At 42.0% G+C, this 22550-nt stretch overlaps 1 protein-coding gene across 40 annotated transcripts in view; it reads left to right on the top strand.

Moving 5' to 3' along the window:
• Positions 1–22550, top strand: part of NIN (ninein) — a 98346-nt gene that overhangs the window by 39091 nt on the left and 36705 nt on the right. For all 40 annotated transcript variants that reach the window (XR_012002165.1, XR_012002163.1, XR_012002164.1 and 37 more), the window contains 11 exons: positions 7007–7046; positions 8373–8563; positions 12781–12927; positions 13392–13559; positions 14202–14338; positions 14653–14793; positions 15045–15219; positions 17793–17903; positions 18295–18384; positions 20366–20504; positions 22383–22504. Coding sequence is in view for 28 of the 40 variants with exons in the window: in XM_072761535.1 (XP_072617636.1) it covers positions 7007–7046; positions 8373–8563; positions 12781–12927; positions 13392–13559; positions 14202–14338; positions 14653–14793; positions 15045–15219; positions 17793–17903; positions 18295–18384; positions 20366–20504; positions 22383–22504 (1461 nt within the window). In the remaining 12 variants the exon portion in view is untranslated. The remainder of the gene's footprint in view (positions 1–7006; positions 7047–8372; positions 8564–12780; positions 12928–13391; positions 13560–14201; positions 14339–14652; positions 14794–15044; positions 15220–17792; positions 17904–18294; positions 18385–20365; positions 20505–22382; positions 22505–22550) is intronic.

The following is a 22550-nucleotide window of genomic DNA, read 5'->3' as shown; positions in this document are numbered from 1 at the left end:
ACCGGAAGCAGCTCTGATGAATAAGATACCATGAGCAGATATATGAAAAGAGCCCTTTCCTTTAGAGACTTTAAAAATCCAATGAACCGAGAACACTCCCCAGCCTTGGTAAAGGAAGAGGCTTAAGGCTCAAAGTCTTTTTAAATTCAGCATTTCTCCACATTGGCAGTACCGAAGGCTTCCTGGCAATGTAGCAGGACTCTCCTAAATGTGTGTGCGCTTAAAAATCATACAGTAACTCCTGTTGTCCCCAGTACTTGTAGCTTTTAATGGCTTTTAAAGATAAAGGAACTGATTCGCTTTCTGGTCATGATCGCCCTGCAAACTGAGCAGCTTGTCCCTGGGTTCGGAGAGGAGACACTGGGAGCTGGGCAGTCAGGCCCTCTGCTGCCCGTTTTGCCTTCAAGGCAGGGTGGCAGAAATGAAGTCCCAGGAAGTGCGGCTTCCAGGACCTGGCTCAGAGCAAGGGCTTTATAGCTATTTGGGACTATTGGATATGCCATAGATGCCATGTTTTTCAAAGTCTTCAAGTTCTGGTTACAGGCACTCTTCTAAACCGATCACTGTGTTTTTCCAGAGACTTCCTGTGCTCAGCTGAGTGTGCTACTCTCGTAAAATGGACGCTGCTGCTCAGTTTGTTTGGGGAGCGTTGTTATCCCAGCAAATTTCCTTCCTCTGCTCTCTGGGCTTGCAAGGCTTTCCCCTTCCAAAAAAAAGAAAAAAGAAAAACCCAAACATCTGCTTAAGGCTGCTGAGTTCAGTTCAGCAACCTCTGCTGGGAAAGAATAACCCCGTGTGTGCCCCCATAATCGTTTTAATTAGCCATACATTCTGCAGGGCACAAGGTCTGTCCTGGAGCAGATGGCTGCTGGGGGCCGTGCCTGGGCTATTGTGGGCAGGGGCCTCCGCAGACCTGCAGGCTGCAGGCGCTGGCCCGGCCGCAGGGTGCAAGCCCGGGACCCACGAGCCTCAGGCCATCTGCTCTGCAGTCCGGCAGAGCAGGTGGCCCTGCAAAGAAAGCATTCCCGAAAGCGGTGTTGCTAGTGTGGCCCACGTGTGCGGGGCACCCTTGTCCGGCCCTAGGACAGCTAGAGCACTGGCCACAACGGCCGGCGTGACATTGAGAGGCACAGCCCACGGGGCGGGTGCGGGGCTCCTTTGTCTGCCTGAGGGGGCTGGGGGCTGCCTTCTGTAGCAGCCATTTCGGGGCCAGGCCGCCCCTGACCCCGTCCCCTCCGTCTGCTCTCGCTGGGGCTGTTGGCCAGCACGCTCGGCCTGGTGCTGCGGAAGCACAGGCAGCCCCTGCCAGCTGCGGCCGCCCAGGGACCCCGCCGGCCTCGGGGAGGCCGCCCAGGGAGGCGCTGCTCCTAAGTGGAGTCAGAAGGCGACGGCTTCCTCACAGCGGCCGGTTCAAAGCTGTAGCTTCTACAGAGCGTCTTTTGGGTTTGCTCCTAAAGCTGACACTGGTCTATCTGCTGTTTCTTTTCTCTGCCCTTGGCCTAATTTTGGACACCCAGATAATAGGAGTAGTGACGGTAATATCTATTTCCTGAACAGACGTTTAGCTCTCCATTTGCAGCAGGCACCATTTGAAGTGCACCCCACATATTAGCACACCTTCGTAGGCGGGCACTGCTACTGCCCCCCTGAGGTAACCGAGGCAGGCCCGGGGTTAAGGAACGTGTGCGAGGTCGAGCAGCATGTGGGGGGTGGAGCTGAAATTGACCTCTGGGGGCCCAGCTCTGGAGCCCGAGTCCTTGACCACCTCATCGTTCTGGCTGAACTAATGACAGTGGCTGACAGTTCCTAAGTCCCGGGGTATCCCTCCACGTCGGCGCCGGGTGGCTCATCCCCTCTCTGTGGATGAAGGAAGGTGCCCGGGTCCTGTAGTGTGGCCGGGCCAGACTTAACCCCGTCCCTCTGCTCAGCCCTTGTGCTCACACCCTCTGTCGTTTTGCCTTGAGAGTCCCCAGTAGTTGAATACCACTGAATGATTTTAAAACATTTACCAATATCCATTTCTCCCGTGCGAGGTGACATAAGATTTCAGGGGAAGAATTAAAACTCCTTTCTCATGAATTAGTCTTGAGAACACAGGCCAGCAATTGTCCCTCCTTTCTTCCCCGACTTTTCCGGAGATCTTTGAGATTCTCTCCCTTTCGATGCTCATGGCTGATCTGTGCCTCGAGGCCACCTGCCAGCCTTTCACCGCCCTGGGTAAACCGGCAGCAATTAAAAGACCCTGTTCCAGAATGATGCCTCTTTTTATTGGCGTTGCTCTAGTGGGTGAATGATCTAATCCCCACAACCTTCTAACCTGACGTCCCCCTCCCTCTCCCCCTTCTTTTTAATTGGAACTACTGGCTCCAGGCAGTGGGAATAAAAATGAGCTATGAATGAGCTGAATCTCCCCTCCTACCGCCCCATCCTTAAAATTGCAATTTAATAACAAACATTCAGCTGCAGTGTGCTTGCCTCCCCCTTATTAAAGGAACAGACCCTTGGTGGAGACTGGGGAGAAGCACAGCCCTTGTTTCTGGGGGGCAGACTCCATCTCCAACTGAAATGGTCTTGGAGTGAAAATCTAGCCGTTCAGTATAAGCTTGCTGCTTCAAGCAGGTTCTAGCTGGATCTAGGTTTCTTACACCGGGCCACGGGAGAAATGTGTGTGAAACTGTCACCCCTGGCCATTTTTTAACAGGTTCACCACCGCTTACTCAGAGTCCGTGTGAAATTGTGTAACCTGCCCATGCTGCCTGGGCTTCAGAAGGCTGTGCTGTACGTGATGCCGCCGGGTTAAGCCGCCTCCAGGATGTCACAGTCTCAGACCCCAATTCGGGGCGCCAGTGTCCCTGATCTTTCCACCCTCTGCCAAGCCTGGGAGGCACTGGCGTCAGCAGCTCTCACCCTCCTGAAGGGCACCTGGCCTCCCGCGAAGACTCCTCTGTCGCAGGTCACAGTGCTGGAGGGTGCTGCCGATGTCACAGGGAGGTGTGTAGCAAAGGGAGAGTTCTTCCCTTTCTCCCCACCCCCCATGTCACAGAAAATTCATTTGGTGAGAATTTTTTTTTAAGACTTATTTATTAGAGCACAAGCAGGGGGAGCAGCAGGAAGAGGAAGAGGGAGAAGTAGGTCCTTCTTCTGGGGTCCTTCCCCACTGAGTGGGGAGTCCAACATGGGGGCTCGATCTCAGGACCCCAAGATCATGACCTGAGCAGAAGGCAGATGCTTAACTAACTGAGCCACCCAGGTGCCCCCATTTGGTGACAATATGAGGGCAAAGTGGGTAAAAAAAATAATCGAGGTTGTACTTGTTTATACTGCATAAATATATAGAATAGCAAAGGAAATATAATCGTTTCCCACATTCCCTCAACCAAATGCCTCGATTTTGATTATGTCTATTTCCTTCCAGTCTTTGTCTAATTGTATAAATATCTTTACCAGCGGCAGTCATGGTGTAGATGGCATTTTTGATATGGTCTTTCATTTAACATTTCATAAGATATTTTTCCATCTCTTACATGGTTTTATAATTATACTTTTAATGATTATGTTATGATGTATAGTTGTACTTTGTGCTCCATTTTTAAATATTTAAATTGTTTTCAGTACTTTTACAAAAAGTGCTAAATGTACATATCTATGCATATGCATTTTTCCTTTGATTTTACTGTCATTGGAAATTATATGAATTATTGGGTCAAAGAACATGAACATTTTTATGGCTTTCAGAGACAAAGCAATTTTCTTTACTAAAAGGGTAATGTCCATTCACATCGCTACCAGTAACATATAAACAGACCTATTTTAAATCATAACCTTGACGGTAATAGGACTCCTATTTTACTACTGCTAATCTAATGGGAACAAAGTGATTCCTTGGTTTTAATTTATTACTTTGCTTTTGAAATGAGTTTTTCCTCATATTTGTTTAATTGTGTTGCCTTTTATGTGAATTGCCTGTTTGTATTCTGCTGGACTTGTCATTGTTCTTACAAATTTGTATGAATAACTGATACTTTCCCAGGGCCACCCAAATGAACGCCCTAAGTTTAAACATGGTAATAAAAATGAAATCTGCAAAAATAAGAAATAAAGGGTGCATAAATACATGCCCAGTAAAAATAAGATTTTATAGTGCTTATTATGTGCCACACAATTCTAAGCATTTTACCCAGCTTGGTAAAATCTGTCTTACTTTATTCCCATTTTTTAGATGGAGAAACTAAGCAATTTAGCAATTCATAAATGTGTCTAGGCTAAATTCCGTAAGTAAGGGTGTCTGGCTCCCATGTCCCCACACTCTTATTAGTTGGGGTTGGGGGGTGGAATCAGGGATGGAGGGCAATGGGGCAGTACTTCCTGAGAAGTGAATCAGATATAAGCATCTAGTCCCGTAGACTCAGGAGATAGTTGAAACAGTAGGTTGGAGCCTCTTGTACCTCTGAAGTAATTGCTCACTATTTTAAAATGAATTGAGAAGTGAGCAAATGTAAGAAATAAACCTTTCTGTCAGTATACATACCTCATTATGTTAGGAATTGTTACCAAGGGTTTTTTGAAGGTATGTGTTTATGTTTTTCCATCTGTGTCTCCTAGTGGGGGCTCCCTTTGTTGTTTGGGTCCACTGATGATATATATTCTCCTGTTATTTTTCCTGTCTGCTTGTGCTGTTAAAACTCATCCCCTGCTCATGATTTAGTAGGTTTTATTTTGAACAATGGTTCTTAGATCATAGAAACCCATTTAATTTGTTTTAGGTGGACTTAAGGGATTCCATTTTAGGGTGCTTCCAACTTACATGCTGAATAATGAATTTTCACAATTTGGGGTGCCAAAGTAGTATACGAATTTAAATCTTTGCTTTGTGGGTGAGGAAGTAAATATGCCAGGACAGACAGGCAGGATGCTTTTATTAGTGGAGCTTTTTTGATTGAATCATTTCCTATGAAAACAGTTGAATTGTGCCCAGAAACAATAAGATGTATGGAGGACTTTTTACCCCACTGCTCTTTCCCCACCCCCACTATGCCCCATATATCCACCAGGTTTTTTTTTTTTTTTCACCAGGTTTGAAATACATCTTATGAGGAAATGTGTACTGCTAAAATTGTAATCACAAACAAGCAAACATCACACTGTCCCTAATTCTGTTTCCATAACTACCATCTGTATTAGTGACTTGTAGTTGTTATCTGAAGGAGTTGTAGTGAACTTCTGCATTTTGAGTCATGGCCTTGTGATGTTGTCTTCACGGCAAGAATGATCCATTTCAGCATTGTCACTTTGGAGTTGGAGTATAGTGTGGCAGTACTGGGGAAACTCTCTGGTGGCAGCTTCAGTATCTTTCTAAGTAAAATATAGAACTGTGAAATCCTGGTAGACAGTTGTCCTTTAGTTAATTGGAGAGGACCAGCATAAGTGCATATGGGGAGGAAGAAAGTAGGTGACCTCAACTCATCTCAGCTTGAATGAGATACTGAAAGTCAACATTCAAGCTAAGGATTTTGGGTGGCACACCGCCGTGAGGGATCCAAGCTCTTGGACACTGGAGTTAATCAGGCTAATTATCCTGTTGAGTTTATTTAGAAGCTCAAGAAATCAGACCATCCTGAATAGTTCAACCATCCCAGAGAAAAGGGTAGGTATTTGTTATCAAAGGCAGCTTCATTCCATCAAGTTGGATCTCTTCTGAGACAACAGCCAGGTTTTGAGAGGGAGATACACCTTTTCTCAACAGGGTTTCCTACGATGGTTGTAGAACCTTCTGACAGGAGTGACTAGGCAGCTCGCTGGCCAGCCAGAGGCCATTGTGGAGCTATGTGTTGCCATTGACTGGGAGTAGATCTGTGCTATGGTTGGCCAGTGAAGCAAGGGCTGGAGTTTGGTGCCAATTTGTGTCCTTGGCTGGGTGCTTTTGTGTAGTACACGGACCACAAATATATGCTATGACTTGAAAAAGGCCCAGTAGTAACAGCATAATAGGGGCAAGATGGTCCCATTCAGGTAACTTTCACAGCTTTTTTTTTTTTTTTTAAAGAGTATTTATTTATTTATTTATTTATTTATGAGAGACACAGAGAAAGAGGCAGAGACACAGGCAGAGGGAGAGGCAGGCTCCGTGCGGGGAGCCTGATGTGGGACTCGATCCCGGGTCTCCAGGATCACACCCTAGGCTGAAGGCAGATGCTAAATCGCTGAGACACCTGGGCTGCCCACTTTCACAGCTTCTTATGCAATTTACTGGTATCATATTTTGTTTAACTTGAGCTCTCCAGCCTACGTGTTTCGAGTTGCATCTCTGTCTCTTCCTCACTGTGTCACAAACACACTAAGCTCATTCTTGCCTCCGTGCTTCAGCAAATAGTAGCTGCTCCCTCCTTTTCACATGGCTGTCTTCAGCTCACCCTTCAGGTCTCAGTTTAGATGTTGCTTCTTTCAGGAAGTCTGCCCTGATCTCCTGAATCTGGAGGATCCCATTTAGGTACCGTCATAACATTTTGAACTTCCCTGTCGTAACACTTAATGCTGTACAATATTGCACTTTCCACTTTCTTGTCTGCATGTCTTCATTAGCATATAGGCTTCTCAAGGCAAGAAATGTGTTTGTTCTGTTCATAGTTGTATTCTGAAGACGTATCATAATACCTGGCACCCAGCACACGTTGAAGAACAAATTTATAAATGCATGGTATGAATTTTTGTTGGTCAATGGATTCTGAATATTTGCTTTGGCTTGGTTTTATTGGTTGTAATAAGTTTTACTGATGAGTATGTGAATTTGCAAACGTGAAAGGCAAATCACTAGTGAAATAGCACAGATGGTTACGTGGCATTTCTTAGGAGTCTCTTCTCAATTGGCTGGTTGACTCAGGAGAGCCCACCTGGAGGGTTCTGAACCATGTGACTCATTCAGGTGATGCTTGCAGAGCCAGAGAGTGCTCTGATCTTGGGAAAACTGAATCCGTACTAAAGCACACTAATCTTCTCTTGCCTTCTCTAGCACTGGAAGACACAACGCAGTGAGGAGTATGAAGCAGAAGGTAGGAACTGAATGTGTGTTGAGGTCTGCCATCCACGGGGCACTCCCCATACCCCCCCTTGTGCATCTCTGAGCCTTCTCCCCAATAGCCTCACATGCTGGAGGCCAACTAAAAAGTCACCTTAAGAACATCAGCCACCCAAAAATTCATTCCCAGTGGAAAGTTCATAGGTTTAGAATCCTAACATAGAACCTCATTCAAGGTATGGCATCTAAATGTAGAATTTTACTTATGGACTAATTATTCTCTTATACAAACTTTCAAATTAATCTATGAGCAGTCCTAAACTAGAGACCTATTAAAGTGCACCCACTGAGCAGTTTCAGATGTACTTAAGAAGCAGTGAAACATGTTGAATTTCTGGGGCCAGCAGATGGCACTGTGGTTCAGGGGATGGACTCTCCCCTCACTTCACAGCCCACTTTACTTGGCATAACTCTACTTAGGTGTAATTACTGTGCATCCTCCAGGTCTATAACCTGGAAAAACACAGCAGTGATAAGCTTGGTTTCTTCAATAAATAGTAAAGGTAGCACTAAATGCTCTTCTCAACCTCCTAAGGTTCTTCCAAGGCACCCAAAATTGTACTAGTAATTATCTCATGATTAAGTAATGACTTTATAAATCTCCAATATGTAAGTGGAAAATCTAATTAGAAGTGAGAACTTTTAATAGAGGATAAATAAATTTTGATTTTTAAACTAAAAGTTTGATCCTTAAGTGTTCAAATGAAACTTATGCTTAATGTATAGATAATTGGTAACTTGCATTTTACAACCATTTATTCTTTCAAATTGGTGTATCTGTAGGTCAGAATATTTAAAGCTGTAAAGATTTGGAAATCAGGCTGATCCTATGACTTTTATGACTGTTTTATGATATCTATCATGAAATAATTTCCTTCTCAGAAAAAGCAGTTCTAGTGCTTAGACTAGAAAGAGTGGCAGTAATGAAGTCTGATAGCTAAAGTTGAGGCAGGGCAAATAAATCTCTTTGGATTAGTTCTCAACTAGCCTTCTGTTCCAATCACAACAAAGCCTTAAGCCTGTGCATGTTTTCAGTTGGAGTAAAACAAACCTAGAACCTTGGTATTCCTGCACAGATGTCTCTTACATGGTATAGAAAAAAGTGCTGGTTTGCTTTAGTTGCAGCCTGAGAACCAAGGGTTCCATTTCATTTGAACTTGCAGATTTAAACCAAAATGGAATCAGCATTTATAGTCTCTTTCTTTTAATATTTACTTTTAAAAAGCACAATTTCTTTGAGGATAGGCTCCCCCTCTTTGCAATTCCTTTGGGGACAGCACAATATATGTTTTGATTTCAGGCCAGTTAAGATTTTGGAACCCAGATGATTTGAATGCCTCACAGAGTGGGTCATCCGCTCCCCAAGACTGGATAGAAGAGAAACTGCAGGAGGTTTGTGAAGATTTGGGAATCACCCGTGATGGTCACCTGAACCGAAAGAAGCTGGTCTCCATCTGTGAACAGTATGGGCTGCAGAATATTGATGGAGAGGTAAGTCTTGCATCATATTTTTCTTCAGAAATAATAGTCATGATGAAATCTAGACTGGCCATAGGCTAGGAACAGCCCTATTTTGGCTTCCTGTAGCATGTTACAGAGAGTCTAGTCTCTTTCTCTTCTCTACGAAGTAAGCCACTGACGATCCTTTCTTTGAGTAGCTCATGTTGTGTTCTGGATAAAAGAACGCTGATAATAGCTGACACCTACTGAGCCCACACTACATGCCCCTTGCTGTGCTAAGCATGTTACCCCACATTATCAGATACTACTTTGGTGCAGCCACGATGTCAGATGTATTTGTAGAAGTGGCTTTCACAGAGCAAAGTGTGGGAAAGGCCTGGAGGATGGATTACACAAGGAGTTCAGAAGATTTGAGCTGGGAGAGTATTTCAGGGGCGAGGCTTATGAGTTTATGTTTTGGGAGAGAAAATCTCAATATCAAGTGTGATATTCTTTAGCAGATTGAGTAGTATATAGGAAAAACAGCTACTGGGAATGGTTTGAGCTTCTTTTGTGGGGTATATTGGTGTCAGGACAGCCTTTGACTTGGAGACTGGCCAGGAGCCATTACAATGTTCTGGTCATGAGGAAATGGAAAAGGGTAGGTTGGTGGTTTTGAAGATATACAGAAGAATCTTGAAGGAGGCTCTTAAAGACCCCAGCTTGATAAAATTCTGAGCTTTGCGTTTTCTGAAAAATTAAGAGGCAAACTGGCAGGACTGAGTCCATGAACAGTCATGAAACATAAGAATATAAATAATTCTAAGATCTGTCTTTCAAAGAGCTGAAAATAAGGAGGGACTCAGAGGTTAGGGCTACAGTTGTAGTTTGGGGAATCTTTGATCATAATGATATTTGAAACCATACTGTCTGCTTGGTGGTATTATTTTCCTAAACCAGAAAGACATTTATTATCAAAAGCTGCCAAGTAGCCTAATTTGCAGAAAAGCTTTTTCCCCTCCCTAGAATATGTGACTGTTCTGTACCCTTTGACTGCCTTTTTTTTTGGGGGGGGGGGGGTGGGAACTACCTTTTTAATGGCTCAGTGGTCATTTATTTTTCAGTGTTGGTTGTTGAGTCATAAAATTACATTCATCCTCTTAAATTATAAACTAGTGCAGTATACAGAACCTTGGGTTGTTTTGCCAAGAAATATTGCATACACTTGGATTATTTATCTAAGAACAATTCTTGGAATAAACTGTAACCATTTGTGGGGAGCTGCATTTTCTTCAGTGGTGGAGTTTCCAAAGCCCTGGAAAAGAAGTAGCACATTGAGTTATTTTCCTCGGATCTGAGGATGAGTAAAAGATTGCTCATTGAAAATAGCTTTTACTTCATGTTTCTCCTGCCCCCACCCCTCAAAAAGCATGAAATACTGTAGTACTTTATACTACTGACTCTAGACCACAGAGGAGCTGAAAGTTCAGGATGATCTCATCAAGGGTTTGGGATCATAGGGTTTTATGACTGAAAGCAATTTTAGATTTAGTCCCCTCCCCATTTCATAGATAAAATGATGTTCCTGCTGCTTGATGCTATTACCATGAAGGGGAACTGACTCACTGTCTCGCATACCCTGCTTTGCAGAAGCAAGGACAACTGTAGGGCAGGGATGGCAAGTTATCACTCTAGATACCAAATATGGCTCAAAGTTTTGGGGTTTTGGTTTTTTTTCCCCCCTCTGGCCTGCCCAATGTTTAAAAATTAAACTCTTGCTACACTTTTTTTTCTTTCTTTTTTTTTTTTAAATCAGGAAATTTAGTTCTAAGAACCAGAGTATTTGACTCCGTTGTGCTAGCAGGGAGAGGTGGCTGGCTAGCTCCTTTGAACAGAGTATGCACTCATGTATTCAGTCCCCTGCTTTAAGTGGTGACACTTTGTGACATCCCCAGACCATCCTGTCTTATTGGTCTGTGTTGACCTCCTGGTCTCTCTGGGTATTTGGGTTTACTATCCCTAGCCTAGTGCATCATTTCCCAATGGGAAATCAACCATCAAAGACCCGGCTGGTGTGTCATGAGGAGTAAGAATGTCCTCAGGGTTCTAGATTTGGCTCCTACACAGGGTGCAAAGGATGCCCCCATTACACATATGACTTGCATTCTGTTCAGCCCAACCCTGCCTTCATCTGAATCCACAGCCATCTGTTCACCACCTCCCCACTCCCCTGCGTACAGTAACTGGCAGGACTCATATGCTCCATGACTTTGAGTGGATGAGGTGATGGGTTTTTCAGCAGTATGGTATCTGTGTGTTGATTTGGCCAAGATCACAGGACCAAGCAGTGTAGAGCTAAGGTTAGAGCCGAAATACTGCCTGTTAACTTGTCAGTGCACCTGGATTTTACTGTGACTTCTGATTTGATGGTCCTGAGAGCCTCCTCCTCCAAAAAAGTGTTCTTTTGGTTGGTAAGAATGAGACAAATGCTAAGAGAAATGCTAAGGGATTTTAATAGCCTCGGAATTTCACCCCAAATACCTTTCCATTGGTTTTCCATATAATTCTCTCTTAGGAACTGTTCTTCTAAAGATTTCCACTCCTTAGAATGGTTTCTTGTTCCAGAGTCCTCCCTAGAGGAAGTGGTATTTAAAAAAGAATAGAGATGGATGTTTTCTATTGGGTGTGAATTGGAAAGAATCATTTGAGATCAATGCCTCAGGCACTTACATGAAGAATAAAATCAGTAGTTATGAGATGACAAATCCTAGTAATAGTCCAGACTTATGAAATTGAATATTCAGAATTTGAAGATGTGTCACAGAGAAGCCTTTGTTCGAATGGACCCCACTGCAGACTCTGATGCTTCAAGAGTAATTTTGCTGCTTATCCTTTTTCCCTGCCATTCAACAACAGGGGCATCACCTGAGAGTTTGTCAGAGATGCAGACTCTCAGTCCCCTGCCCCAGATTTAACTATATCAGGGTCTGCGTTTTAACGAGATCCTCAGGTGATCTGCTTTGTACAACAGAGGAGTTTCTGTAGAGAAAAACTTTAGCCCTTGAAGTAAAGAGGAATCCAGCTACCAGGAAAAAGGAGGTCATTGCCTTTCCTCCCTGTTTTGTGGTATCAGTGACTCATGCTGCTTTATTCATCCCTTTATATTCCACTGTTGAGCTAGGGGACAAACCACCTCCTAGGCAAGCCCCTAGAAGGCACTGTAGTCCAGTCTCTCCTTCTCTAGTTACACGATGACTCCTTGCTTACTGTTAGAGGATACAAAATAACCAGACAAAATTCTCTTACATCTCTTGGATCCTTCTATTGGGCACACACAAAATCCATTCTCTCTGATCTTCATTTCTCTTGTGTTAAAGCATTAAAATAAAAACCCAAAACGTGCAGTGTTGTTCCAAGTAGCACTCTAAATCCCAAGTCCTGGGTTTCAGACCCAAACTCCTAGATCATTGCAATCTGTCCCAGGCCAAATTCTGCTGTGCTAACATACCAATTGCAAAAATTCAGTATAAGCAAAATATCATGTAGTAACACTGCAATATAATGCCTTAATGACTGTCTAAATTCTTTTTCTTTCTTTCTTCTTTCTTTCTTTCTTTCTTTCTTTCTTTCTTTCTTTCTTCTTTTCTTTTCTTTTCTTTTTTCTTTTCTTTTCTTTTGCCTTTTCATTCTTTTGCCTTTTCTTTTCTTTTCTTCTCTTCTTTTCTTTCTCTGTTTTAAGAAAGGTTGGGGAGGGGCAGAGGGAGAGAGAAACTTAAGCAGGCTCCATGCCCAGGGTGGAGCCAGCCTCAAGGCTCTATCCATCTCATGACCCTGAGATCATGACCTGAGCTGAAATCAAGAGTCAGATGCTTAACCCACTCTGCCACCCAGGTGTCCCCAGTTCAAACTTACTTCTATTATGACAACACTGGAAAGCTGTACCTTTATATTTTTAAAGTAATTTTTTAATCCATAGAATAATGTATAGCTACATTAAAGATTACCCATTTTAAGAGTACGAATAGGAGAAAGAACATTCAATTGCTAAATTGCATGATTATGAAAATGGACATTTATTTGGTTTGTGGAGGAAGGAGAGATTACCAGAAAAGTAAATAAATTTCTATAAAATGAGAATTAAGGTACATGTTCTATCATCTGCAGCCCTAGAGTCAACAGTGAGACCGATTTCTATTGGCCACAGATGTACTTTGGGCCTTATGTTATTTCGAGGAAAATATTGAAAGTAAGTGGTTATTCTTTTCTAGATACTTGAGGAAGTCTTCCATAATCTTGATCCTGATGGTACAATGAGTGTGGAAGACTTTTTCTATGGCTTGTTCAAAAATGGAAAATCCCTCACACCATCTGCATCTACGCCATACAGACAGTTGAAAAGGCACCTCTCCATGCAGGTAAGAAATAAATAGGAAGTGATTTCTTTGTGAGTAGAAGTTAAAACCCATTTGAGTAGTTTCTAATGAATCAATCTGCTGTCTGGAGAAGAATAAGGAGAGAAAGAGAGGCAAAAGAAGAAGAACGACTAAACCATTGGGAAGGAAAAGTTGGGTTTGAAAAGTGACCATAAATGACAGAGTGGGAAGCCACTAATTATGCCCCTTAATGGTAGCTGTGGGTCAGAAGAAACCTGGTTTTAAGTGGAGACATGTCTGTGTCAAGGAACTCCCCACCAGATGAACTGTTTTTGATAAGTTTTGCATTCTCAACTCACTTTGGAAAGAAAGATCAAAGGGGCTGCATGACTTGTTTTTCTGGTAGTGTTAGAGAGACATGCCTTCTGCTCATCGCGGTCAGGACTATCCAGGTTGGGTCAATGTCTGGTTGAAATGTCAGACCCAGCTCAAGTCTCTTCTTCTAGTCCTTCGATGAAAGTGGACGACGAACCACAACCCCATCTGTGATGACAAGTACCATTGGCTTTCGGGTCTTCTCCTGCCTGGACGATGGGATGGGCTATGCATCGGTGGAGAAAATCCTCGACTCCTGGCAAGAAGAGGGCATTGAGAACAGTCAGGAGGTCCTGAAGGTATTGCAGCTAAAATGGGAGAAAAATGACAAATTAGGGGAGGAATGAAAAATTCTAATGCTTTCTTCCTTTTTTTTTTTTAATATTTTATTTATTTATTCATGAGAGACACAGAGAAAGAGGCAGAAGCATAGGCAGAGAGAGAAGCAAGCTCCCTGTGGGGAGCCTGATGTGGGACTTGATCCTGGGACCCCACCAAAGTGTCCATATTCTAATGCCTTTGAAACTGATTTGAATTGATTTCTCCTTAATGATTCTTATTTTCACAAGATCTCAGAGATCAGAGGTAACTTTTCTTATCCCCTTTAGCCAGGAGTCTGTTGCTAACTACTTTCCATGTTTTTAACTCCTAAACTATTGACAAGTGCCATGCTTTTAATTGATCTCTGGCTGGTAAAGATTAGAGTGATATGATTGTATTTATTTACAGTGCCACGTGGTATTTTTTTAAACAGGCAAATATGTATGTTACTGTTTCCTTAGAACTTAGAAGATTGAAGATTGTCCCTATGCAATCACTAAGGAAATGTAATCCTCCAACTTCTTGACTATACATTCACTTCTCTGAGTTTGTTTCCCCTTGACTGCTTCCATTTTAGAGGACAGAACATGTGATCGTCTTCAACTTGTTCTCACTTCTAGGCCTTGGATTTCAGTCTCGATGGAAATGTGAACCTGACAGAATTGACACTGGCTCTTGAAAATGAACTTTTGGGCACCAAAAGTGGCATTCACCAGGCAGCACTGGCCAGCTTTAAGGCTGAGATCCGCCATTTACTGTGAGTTGAGCGGATGATTCCCCTGCCCCATTCCCTTCCCTGCTGGTGCAGCAGATCCCTTAGATGACTGTGACACACATTCTGTATGCACATGTGGCTAATCTCCTATCCTTTCACTACCATGAAGACAAGGTAACACTCAGATTTGCATTAGGTTTGTGAAGGGAGCCGTGGAAACATCTTTTTTTGTTTTGGAAGGGCTTGGGTTGTCTTGGCTTTGTTTTTGTGTTGGAGCAAGCCAGGCAAGAGCTTTTTTGGGTCTACTTATTGCTTAGAGACAGTTTCCCTTTGACTCGGTCTCTTGCCCATTCTAGGGAGCGAGTTGATCAAGTCGTCAGAGAAAAAGAGAAGCTACGGTCAGATCTGGACAAGGCTGAGAAGCTCAAGTCTCTAATGGCTTCGGAGGTGGATGATCACCATGCGGCCATAGAGCGGCGGAATGAGTACAACCTCAGGTGCGACTGGATAGGGCCAGGTCCCTCTTTTCCCTCCACCCTGGCCCAGGGCATTGGAGCTCAGCCTGCTGCCTGCATGGCCACACCCAGCTGGAGGGATGGAGGTGTGGTCAAGCCTCAAGGAAAGCAGGACACATTCCATACTTCGAGGAGCTTCCTGTGTCTTCGACTCTGTGTTTCCGTTTTTTGGTGGATCCGCACCGGACCTCTGAGGGGTTTAACAGCAGCTCATTGGTCTTTCCCTCTCACAGGAAACTGGACGAAGAGTACAAGGAACGGATAGCAGCCCTAAAGAATGAACTCCGAAAGGAGAGAGAACAGATCTTGCAGCAGGTGGGCAAGCAGCGTTTGGAACTTGAGCAGGAAATTGAAAAGGCAAAAACAGAAGAGAACTACATCCGGGACCGCCTTGCCCTCTCTTTAAAGGTAATCACCCTATTAGTGCTCGGGCCTGTGTCCGCGTTGGGAATACGGCAGGGAAGGCCACGGGTCTACACAGGGCTCAGTCCCAGGATTCCTGTTAAGTTTGCCCTGCTGGGTCGTGACCCACACATGGTAGAGTCCCTGCTGGGATCCAGATTTCAGGAGTATCCAGGCTTCTGGTTTGCTGACACTATTGATTAGCATATCTTGCTCTTCTTCCCCCACCACCCCCCATCCCCGAGTTACACTAAGTCCTTAGGGCCATTGGGCACCTGGTCAATGCCCTTCTCCTTCCCTGTCTCCACCCCCTCAGCCCCCATCCCCAGTTCAGAGCAGATGGTATTGTCTCCTGCCACACAGAGCTCATCAGCTTTGTTTCTTTGCGTCCCAATATGTCTTTTGCCTTATTATACATCCTCCTGTCCTTTCCTGTGTCTCAAGAGAGGAAGTGATCTTTCTCTTTATTGGACTCTGATATGATACAGTGTAGTCTAGAGATAGAGGGGGGTAAGTTGGGGACTCAGACTGCCTAGGTCCATTCTGGATACCACTGCTTACTGGAAAACCTTGATCACATTACCCCAGCCTGTTTCCTGACACACGGGATGGGCACCATTGTAATACCTACCTCAGAGTGTATTTAATACGAGGATTAAATGAGATGCTGCATATGCTGTGTTTGGAAGGTAATAAATAGACATAGACTATTAACTATTGTTCCGGAAACTCTGTACATCAAACACTGAGCCATTTCTCCCACCCTAACCATCAGATTGCATCCTTTTCTGAATTTTCTCTTTAATCTACACAATTCCCATGTGCTGTCACAGAAGCTAAAATCTTGGTCACCCTCACTCATCAGTCTCTAAGACCTGGTGATGCTCTGAGAGGTCCCTCTGATTTATCCGCTTCCTTTCCATGTCTGCAGCCTCTGAACAGGTTCAGGATTTATGAGGATTTCTCAGCTGACCTATGTGCATCTTTTCTTCCATCCATCCAACCTCTCTATGGCCACCAGAGTTAGCTGACTGAAGAACATGCTGTGGCCCTTCGTAAAAGTGCAGCCTGGTAGCCCCTGGAAGGGAGTCTGGCCTCAGACACTTCCAATCTCCCATCCTGCCCCCCGAACCGTGCCCCTAATCCTGCTGCACCTGCCTCGGCGCTCTCACTTCCTCTGTGGGTTTTTATGCTCCTCCCCTGCTTTCTCCAACACCGCATACCACATGGCTTTTTCACTCCCTTTATGCTTACTTTTTTCTTGCCAGAAGATAGCACATCACAGATAATTAATTGGATCTACGTCTGCCTCCCTCCCCAAGGTCCAGATTGTATTTTCCCTGTGGTCAGTAGCAGAATCTGATTTGTGACTTTGCAGAGCAGCAACAGGGGCCTGATACACAGAGATTGCTCCTAACTGTTTGGACATCTAAATTTAGACATGCTTTGAAAGATTAGAGTTTTAGAACTGGCATTTTGGGAGAAGGTTTTTTTTTGTTTTTTTTTTTAAGAAGAAAACTCTTCAAGCACATTCTTTTTTTATTCCATATTGCTATGTGAGGGTGTGAACTAGAATGTATTAAAAATATACTGGCTTTATATTCTTTTGGCAAAATGTACTTTGAAAAGAATGTTCTTCCAATCAGCCTTTAACACTGGAATAGAACATATGTCAAAATGCACGTCTGTGTGGTTTTATTTATTTTTTTAAGCAAATGTGGGTAAAAAATCTCTTGTTAAAAAAATACTTGTTAGTATTTTATATATATATATATATATCAAATATATATTTGTCAAATATATATATATATGGAAAAAATCTTTTGCGGACCTCAGTTGATGTGTTATTTTATTATAATAGTTTAAACATACAAGTTATGAAAAACCTTGATATGCAGCTTTTACATCCTTAAGCCAAAATAAAATTGTAAATATAAGTGAAATGGATTTTCATTATTCTACTTTTTATACTTTTCTTAGTTCTCTTTTGCTATCCGATGAACAGGATACCTTTATCCTGCAACCAATTTTGACAATGTTTTTCATGTCATTAAATATTATATTGCAATGCTACCCGATAGAAATATGATGCAAGCTATATATGGAACTTCAAATTTCCAAATGGCCACATAAAATGAAACAGGTGATATTCTGAATCATTTTATTTAATCCAGTATCTCTAAAACATTATTTTGACACATAATCAATATACAAAAATTATTATTGAGCCATTTTACATTTTTGCATAATCTTCTCAAAATCTGGTATTTTACATACTTACTGTATATCTCAGTTTGTACTATATACATATTTTAAGTGCTCACCATCCACATGTGACTTCTAGTGGCTACCATATTATACAGCATAGTTCTGTAGGATCAAAGAAAGAGGAGGCAGACTTTGGGTTATAAGCTAAGTATCAATTTTTTTTTATATTTACTTTTGTCTTCTCTCATCTACTGAAACCTTCAAGATGAATAGATTTTCTCAGTCTAGAGCACTACTTTATGTATCACATAAAAAGGTGTAATAGTTTGTTTTTACTTCTGCACCCATTTAATTTCCCCAAATATCTTCAGGAAAACAGTCGTCTAGAAAATGAGCTTCTGGAAAATGCAGAGAAGCTGGCCGAATATGAAAATCTGACAAACAAACTTCAGCGAAATTTGGAAAATGTATTAGCAGAAAAGGTAAATCTGTTTAAATTTGATCTCCTGATACACAGCCCAAAGTGTAGTTTACTCAAAAGAGTAGAAGCAATGCCACCAAGGAAATTTCTATTAGGGAAGTATTTAGATGTCTAAAGGGAGCTGTCAGTTTTGCAGGGATATAATTTTGGAGCTTGGATCCGAGGTAAACATTGCCTAGTGCTGAGAAGTGATCCCTGCCTTAGTTGAACACATCACTCTAGTATGTTCTTCCCATCATCCAGTTGGTAATGTTCTGTTTAAATGTCACATTCCTTTCATACTCAAGAGACCATACTCTGGGCAAACACCAGAAACTGAGGCCTTTTGGTGGGTTAAAGGTCTAAGAGTGACAGTTGGGGAAAATGAAAGCTATGTCCTTTTCTTTTTCTAGTTTGGTGACCTTGATCCCAGCAGTGCTGAATTCTTTCTGCAAGAAGAGAGGCTGACACAGATGAGAAATGAGTATGAGCAGCAGTGTAGGGTAAGTGACTACAGAGAACCTAATAGTGGAGGAGGGCCTGGGTTTAAATCCCATTTCCTCATTTACTAGTGACCATAAGCAAGTCACTTAATCCGTGGGTGCATCAATTCCTCACCTGTAAGGTGGTAAACATAAGAGTACCCACTCGGTTGTTGTGAAGAGTCAATGAGTGAATATATATAAAGTGCTTAGAACAGAGCCTGGAACATAATAAGCACTTAACCAAAATGTTAGCTGTTATTATTCAGTATCCCCCAAATATTAGGGAATCATGCAAACTACATTTAAGTCTGCTTTATCTCAGTCAGAAATTGCTAGTGCTTAGAGGAGAATATAGTTTTATTCCAAGTGGAGAAATACGTGGTCATGTTGATGAGTTTATTCCAAAATGAGCCTCTCTTAATCAAATACTTCAGACCTAATCTGATGTAATTTGCTCTTGTCTTGTGGCTTTGGGTTTTTTTCCTGAACACATTCCTTATTTTATTTACTAAATGCAAATGAAGCAGAAACAACTCCAGTCTTCAGCCAGTAAGTCATTACCAATACCTACCAGAAAAGACAAAAATGTCCTTATAAATAATACGAATCCTTGACTTTTTTCTTTAAAGTAACTCTCCTAAGTTTAGGAATTTGAGATTTTTTTTTAACAAGGGTAAGTATAACTGAGTTCTGACTACTTTAGATGGAAATTGTACTTGTGCAGAGAAGTAAGGAAAACCATCACTTCCTTGTGAGGTTGCTCATAGCCTGTCTTCCTAGGAAGTATATGTACACATTTGGAGAAAAGAATGAAACAATGCCGCTTTTACAATTAAGTTTTGGCTCTTGGCTGAAATCGAGTAGAGGTGTTTTTCTTATAGATCTTAAAGTTATGATTTCATTGGTAAAATCTGTCATTTTTATCTCCCCAAATTCCCCAAATCCATTCAGTTATTTTTGTAAAATATATTTATATACTATTCACCCATACAACTCACTCAAAGTGTACAATTCACTATCTTTCAGTATATGCACAGAATTGTACAATCCTTACCCCATAATCGATGTTAGGACATTTTCATCGCCCCATGAAGAAACTCCCACTCCACTTAGCTATAGTCTCTCCATAGGTAACTAACACAACACTCTACTGTAGATATGCCTATTCTTTGCATTTCATGTAAATGAAAACCTACAATATGTGGTCCTTTGTGGCTGGCCTCCTTTACTTACCATAATGTTTTCATGGTTCATCCATGTTGTAGCATGTATTAGCACTTCTTTTCTTTTGATGGCTGCATTATATTCCATTATATGGTTATATTACATTTTATTTATCCATTCATTAGTTGATGAACACTGGGGTTAGTCTATTTTGAATAATACTGCTATGAACATCTGTGTGCAAGTTTTTGCATGGATAGGTTTTCATTTCTCTTGAGTCTATATCTAGGAAGGGAATTGGTGGGTCATAAGATCGTTGCGTGTTTAACCTTTGGAGGAACCGCCAAACTTTTCCCAAGGGGCTTGCACCATTTTACATTCCTACCAATATGATGGTTCCAATTTCTGCACATCCTTGCCAATAGTTCTTCTTGCTGTGTCTTTTGGAATCTAACCATCCCTAGGGGTTATGAAGTGGTACCTCACTGTGTTTTTTATTTGCATTTCCCTAATGACTAAGGATTTTAAATATCCAATGCTTATCAGCATATCTCTTGGAGAAAGATCTATTCAAATCCTTTGTCTAATTTTTAAATGGATTGTCTTTTTATTATTGAGTGGTAATAGTTCCTTATATATTCTAGTTACAGGTCCCTTAGCAGACCACATAATCTGCAAAAGCTGTTCTCTCACTCTGTGGGTTGTCTTCTTACTTTCATAACATCCTTCAAAACAAAAGTTTTTAGTTGGGGAACGTCCAAGTTCGCTATTTTTTCTTTTGCTGCTTGTGCTTTTGCTGTCACATATAAGACTGGTGTTGGTTTTTACACTCCAGGTATTACAAGACCAAGTGGATGAACTCCAGTCGGAGCTGGAAGAATTTCGTACACAAGGCAAAGTGTTGAGACTTCCCTTGAAGAACTCTCTGTCAGAAGAACTTGATGTTAGCAGGGATTGCGTTGAGCCTGACCAGGGTAAGCCATTCGGACATCATCTTTTCAGAGGCTGTGCCTTTGGTTTTTGCTTTTTGGGCCATGTTTGAATGTAAAATTGCACAACTTTGGCAACCAACAAAACCAAAACAAAACATAAAAACCCCTGGCAATACTGTTTGCTTGAGCTATTTCACTTGTGGTCTGTTTTTTCATTTGTCTTTAAAGTCTTTATGAGAATATTTCTATCTGATTTTTAAATGCATCAACAAAGGAATGGAAAAATCAAACCACAAGGATATTTGCTTTGTTAAAAAAAACAACAACAACTGGCCACAAGTCTGAGAATCCAGGCCTTGGGAGTGTTAGAATTCAGACATTGAGCTATTGCTGAATCCTCCCTTTCTTAAGGGAGGGCCTTAAGGGCCTCACTGGTCTAATGATGGTTTTGGAGAACAGGCCAACCAGAAACCAGAATTTGGTTTTCTCATGCTGGCTGTGTTAAAGATCAGCATTGCCTCTGTAAAACAACAAATAAGTTAAATAAGTATTGATTAACTGTGCCTTGGGGGAAGATTCTGAGTGGCAAGGTTGAAAGGCAGAGTTGTTTGGAAGCCCTGCTACATTCATTATTAGCTCTTTTCCTCCTTCCTAGTATTCTCTTTCCTCACTATTTTGAGTTTGAATTTCAGAAAGGGCTCATAACAAATTGTTCTGTCATAGTCTTCCCCACTGTTATAGATAGAAGTATAGGTTCTTCCAAGTTTTGTTTAATCCTTTTCTTATCTATTCTAGAATAAATAAGAGATTGGGGAGGCAACTGGAAGAGGGCTTAAGACCTTTCCTGTGATTCTAAGTATGTGGTTGGCAGCCTTACTATACTGTGAGGATGGACCCCAGCTGATCATATGATGCAATCCAGAAGGTTTTCTGTGTTCTGTAGTGTTGGGAGTTCTCCTCCTAGATATGTGAAGCTGTGCCATCTTGGGGTGGTTTATACCCCAAGTATCACTTCTCAGTTGGGGATATGCCAACTGAAAAGAAAGAATATATGAAAAGAAACTCCAAGGCAAGACTGTCAGTCCCAGATGCAAGCCATGCCCTTTCTCCTGACTGCCTTTGGACCCCCACCTGAAAAACCTTTTTGAATCCCCTGCCTTGAGAGATTTCCACATAGTATTAGACATAATCATCTGTCTGTGTACTAGCTCAGCATCCGGTTTATGCTTTAGTGTTCTTCTCAGTCACCATCACGGCATTTGTGGAAGTGAACTCATATGTGTGAGTTGAGAATTTTTCTCCCAAACTGCCTATATACAAGTTCCTATCCAGCACCCTATTTTTAAAATTTCAGCTGATAATTTAACACAGGGTTCCACTTGCACTATAGGAAATCAATATTATAATACTCAATCTTCTGTAATTGAGTGGTGGGTTTGATAGCTTGACCCATGAAGCAAATGCCTCCAGGCATCTTCTGCCACAGTGCCCCTCTGCTAATTTGTCACCTAGTGTTTGTTGGATGGATAGAAGGCTGGTTGGTTTATTTATTTATTTATTTATTTATTTTTTTAGGCTGGTTGGTTTAAACAAATTAACTCACTCCATAGAATTTTCAATTAGAAGGTCACCTTTGAATAATTTCCACCCCTACCTCCATCTACTCTTAAAAAAGATGGATTCTATTAAAATTTGGTACAAAGTCTGCACATGAAGGAATCTTACTGTACTGCCTGTTCACCTTCATTTTTATGCTTGAAAACAGAAAACCTCTTGGCTTCTATGGTTTCCTAATAGATCTTATTAGTGGTAATTTAGGCCAAAAATTATTTCTTGGTTTTACTGGATGCCCCTCCTCAGATGCCAGTTGTGTTATTGAAAGCACCTACTTCAGGGCCAACAGATCCCATGTGTTTTCAGGGCTCGCTTCTGAAGAATGCAATCCATTGAATATGAGCATCGAGGCGGAGCTCGTCATTGAACAGATGAAAGAACAACATCACAGGGACTTATGTCACTTAAGACAGGAACTTGAAGATAAAGTAAGTCCTTCTTACCCTGTCCTCTCATTTCTTTGAGGTCTGACAA

The sequence above is a fragment of the Vulpes vulpes genome, chromosome 6 (genome assembly GCF_048418805.1).
Source record: "Vulpes vulpes isolate BD-2025 chromosome 6, VulVul3, whole genome shotgun sequence".
NCBI lineage: Eukaryota > Metazoa > Chordata > Mammalia > Carnivora > Canidae > Vulpes > Vulpes vulpes.
The sequence above is the reverse complement of the archived record's forward strand: the minus strand, read 5'-3'. Positions and strand labels throughout refer to the sequence as shown.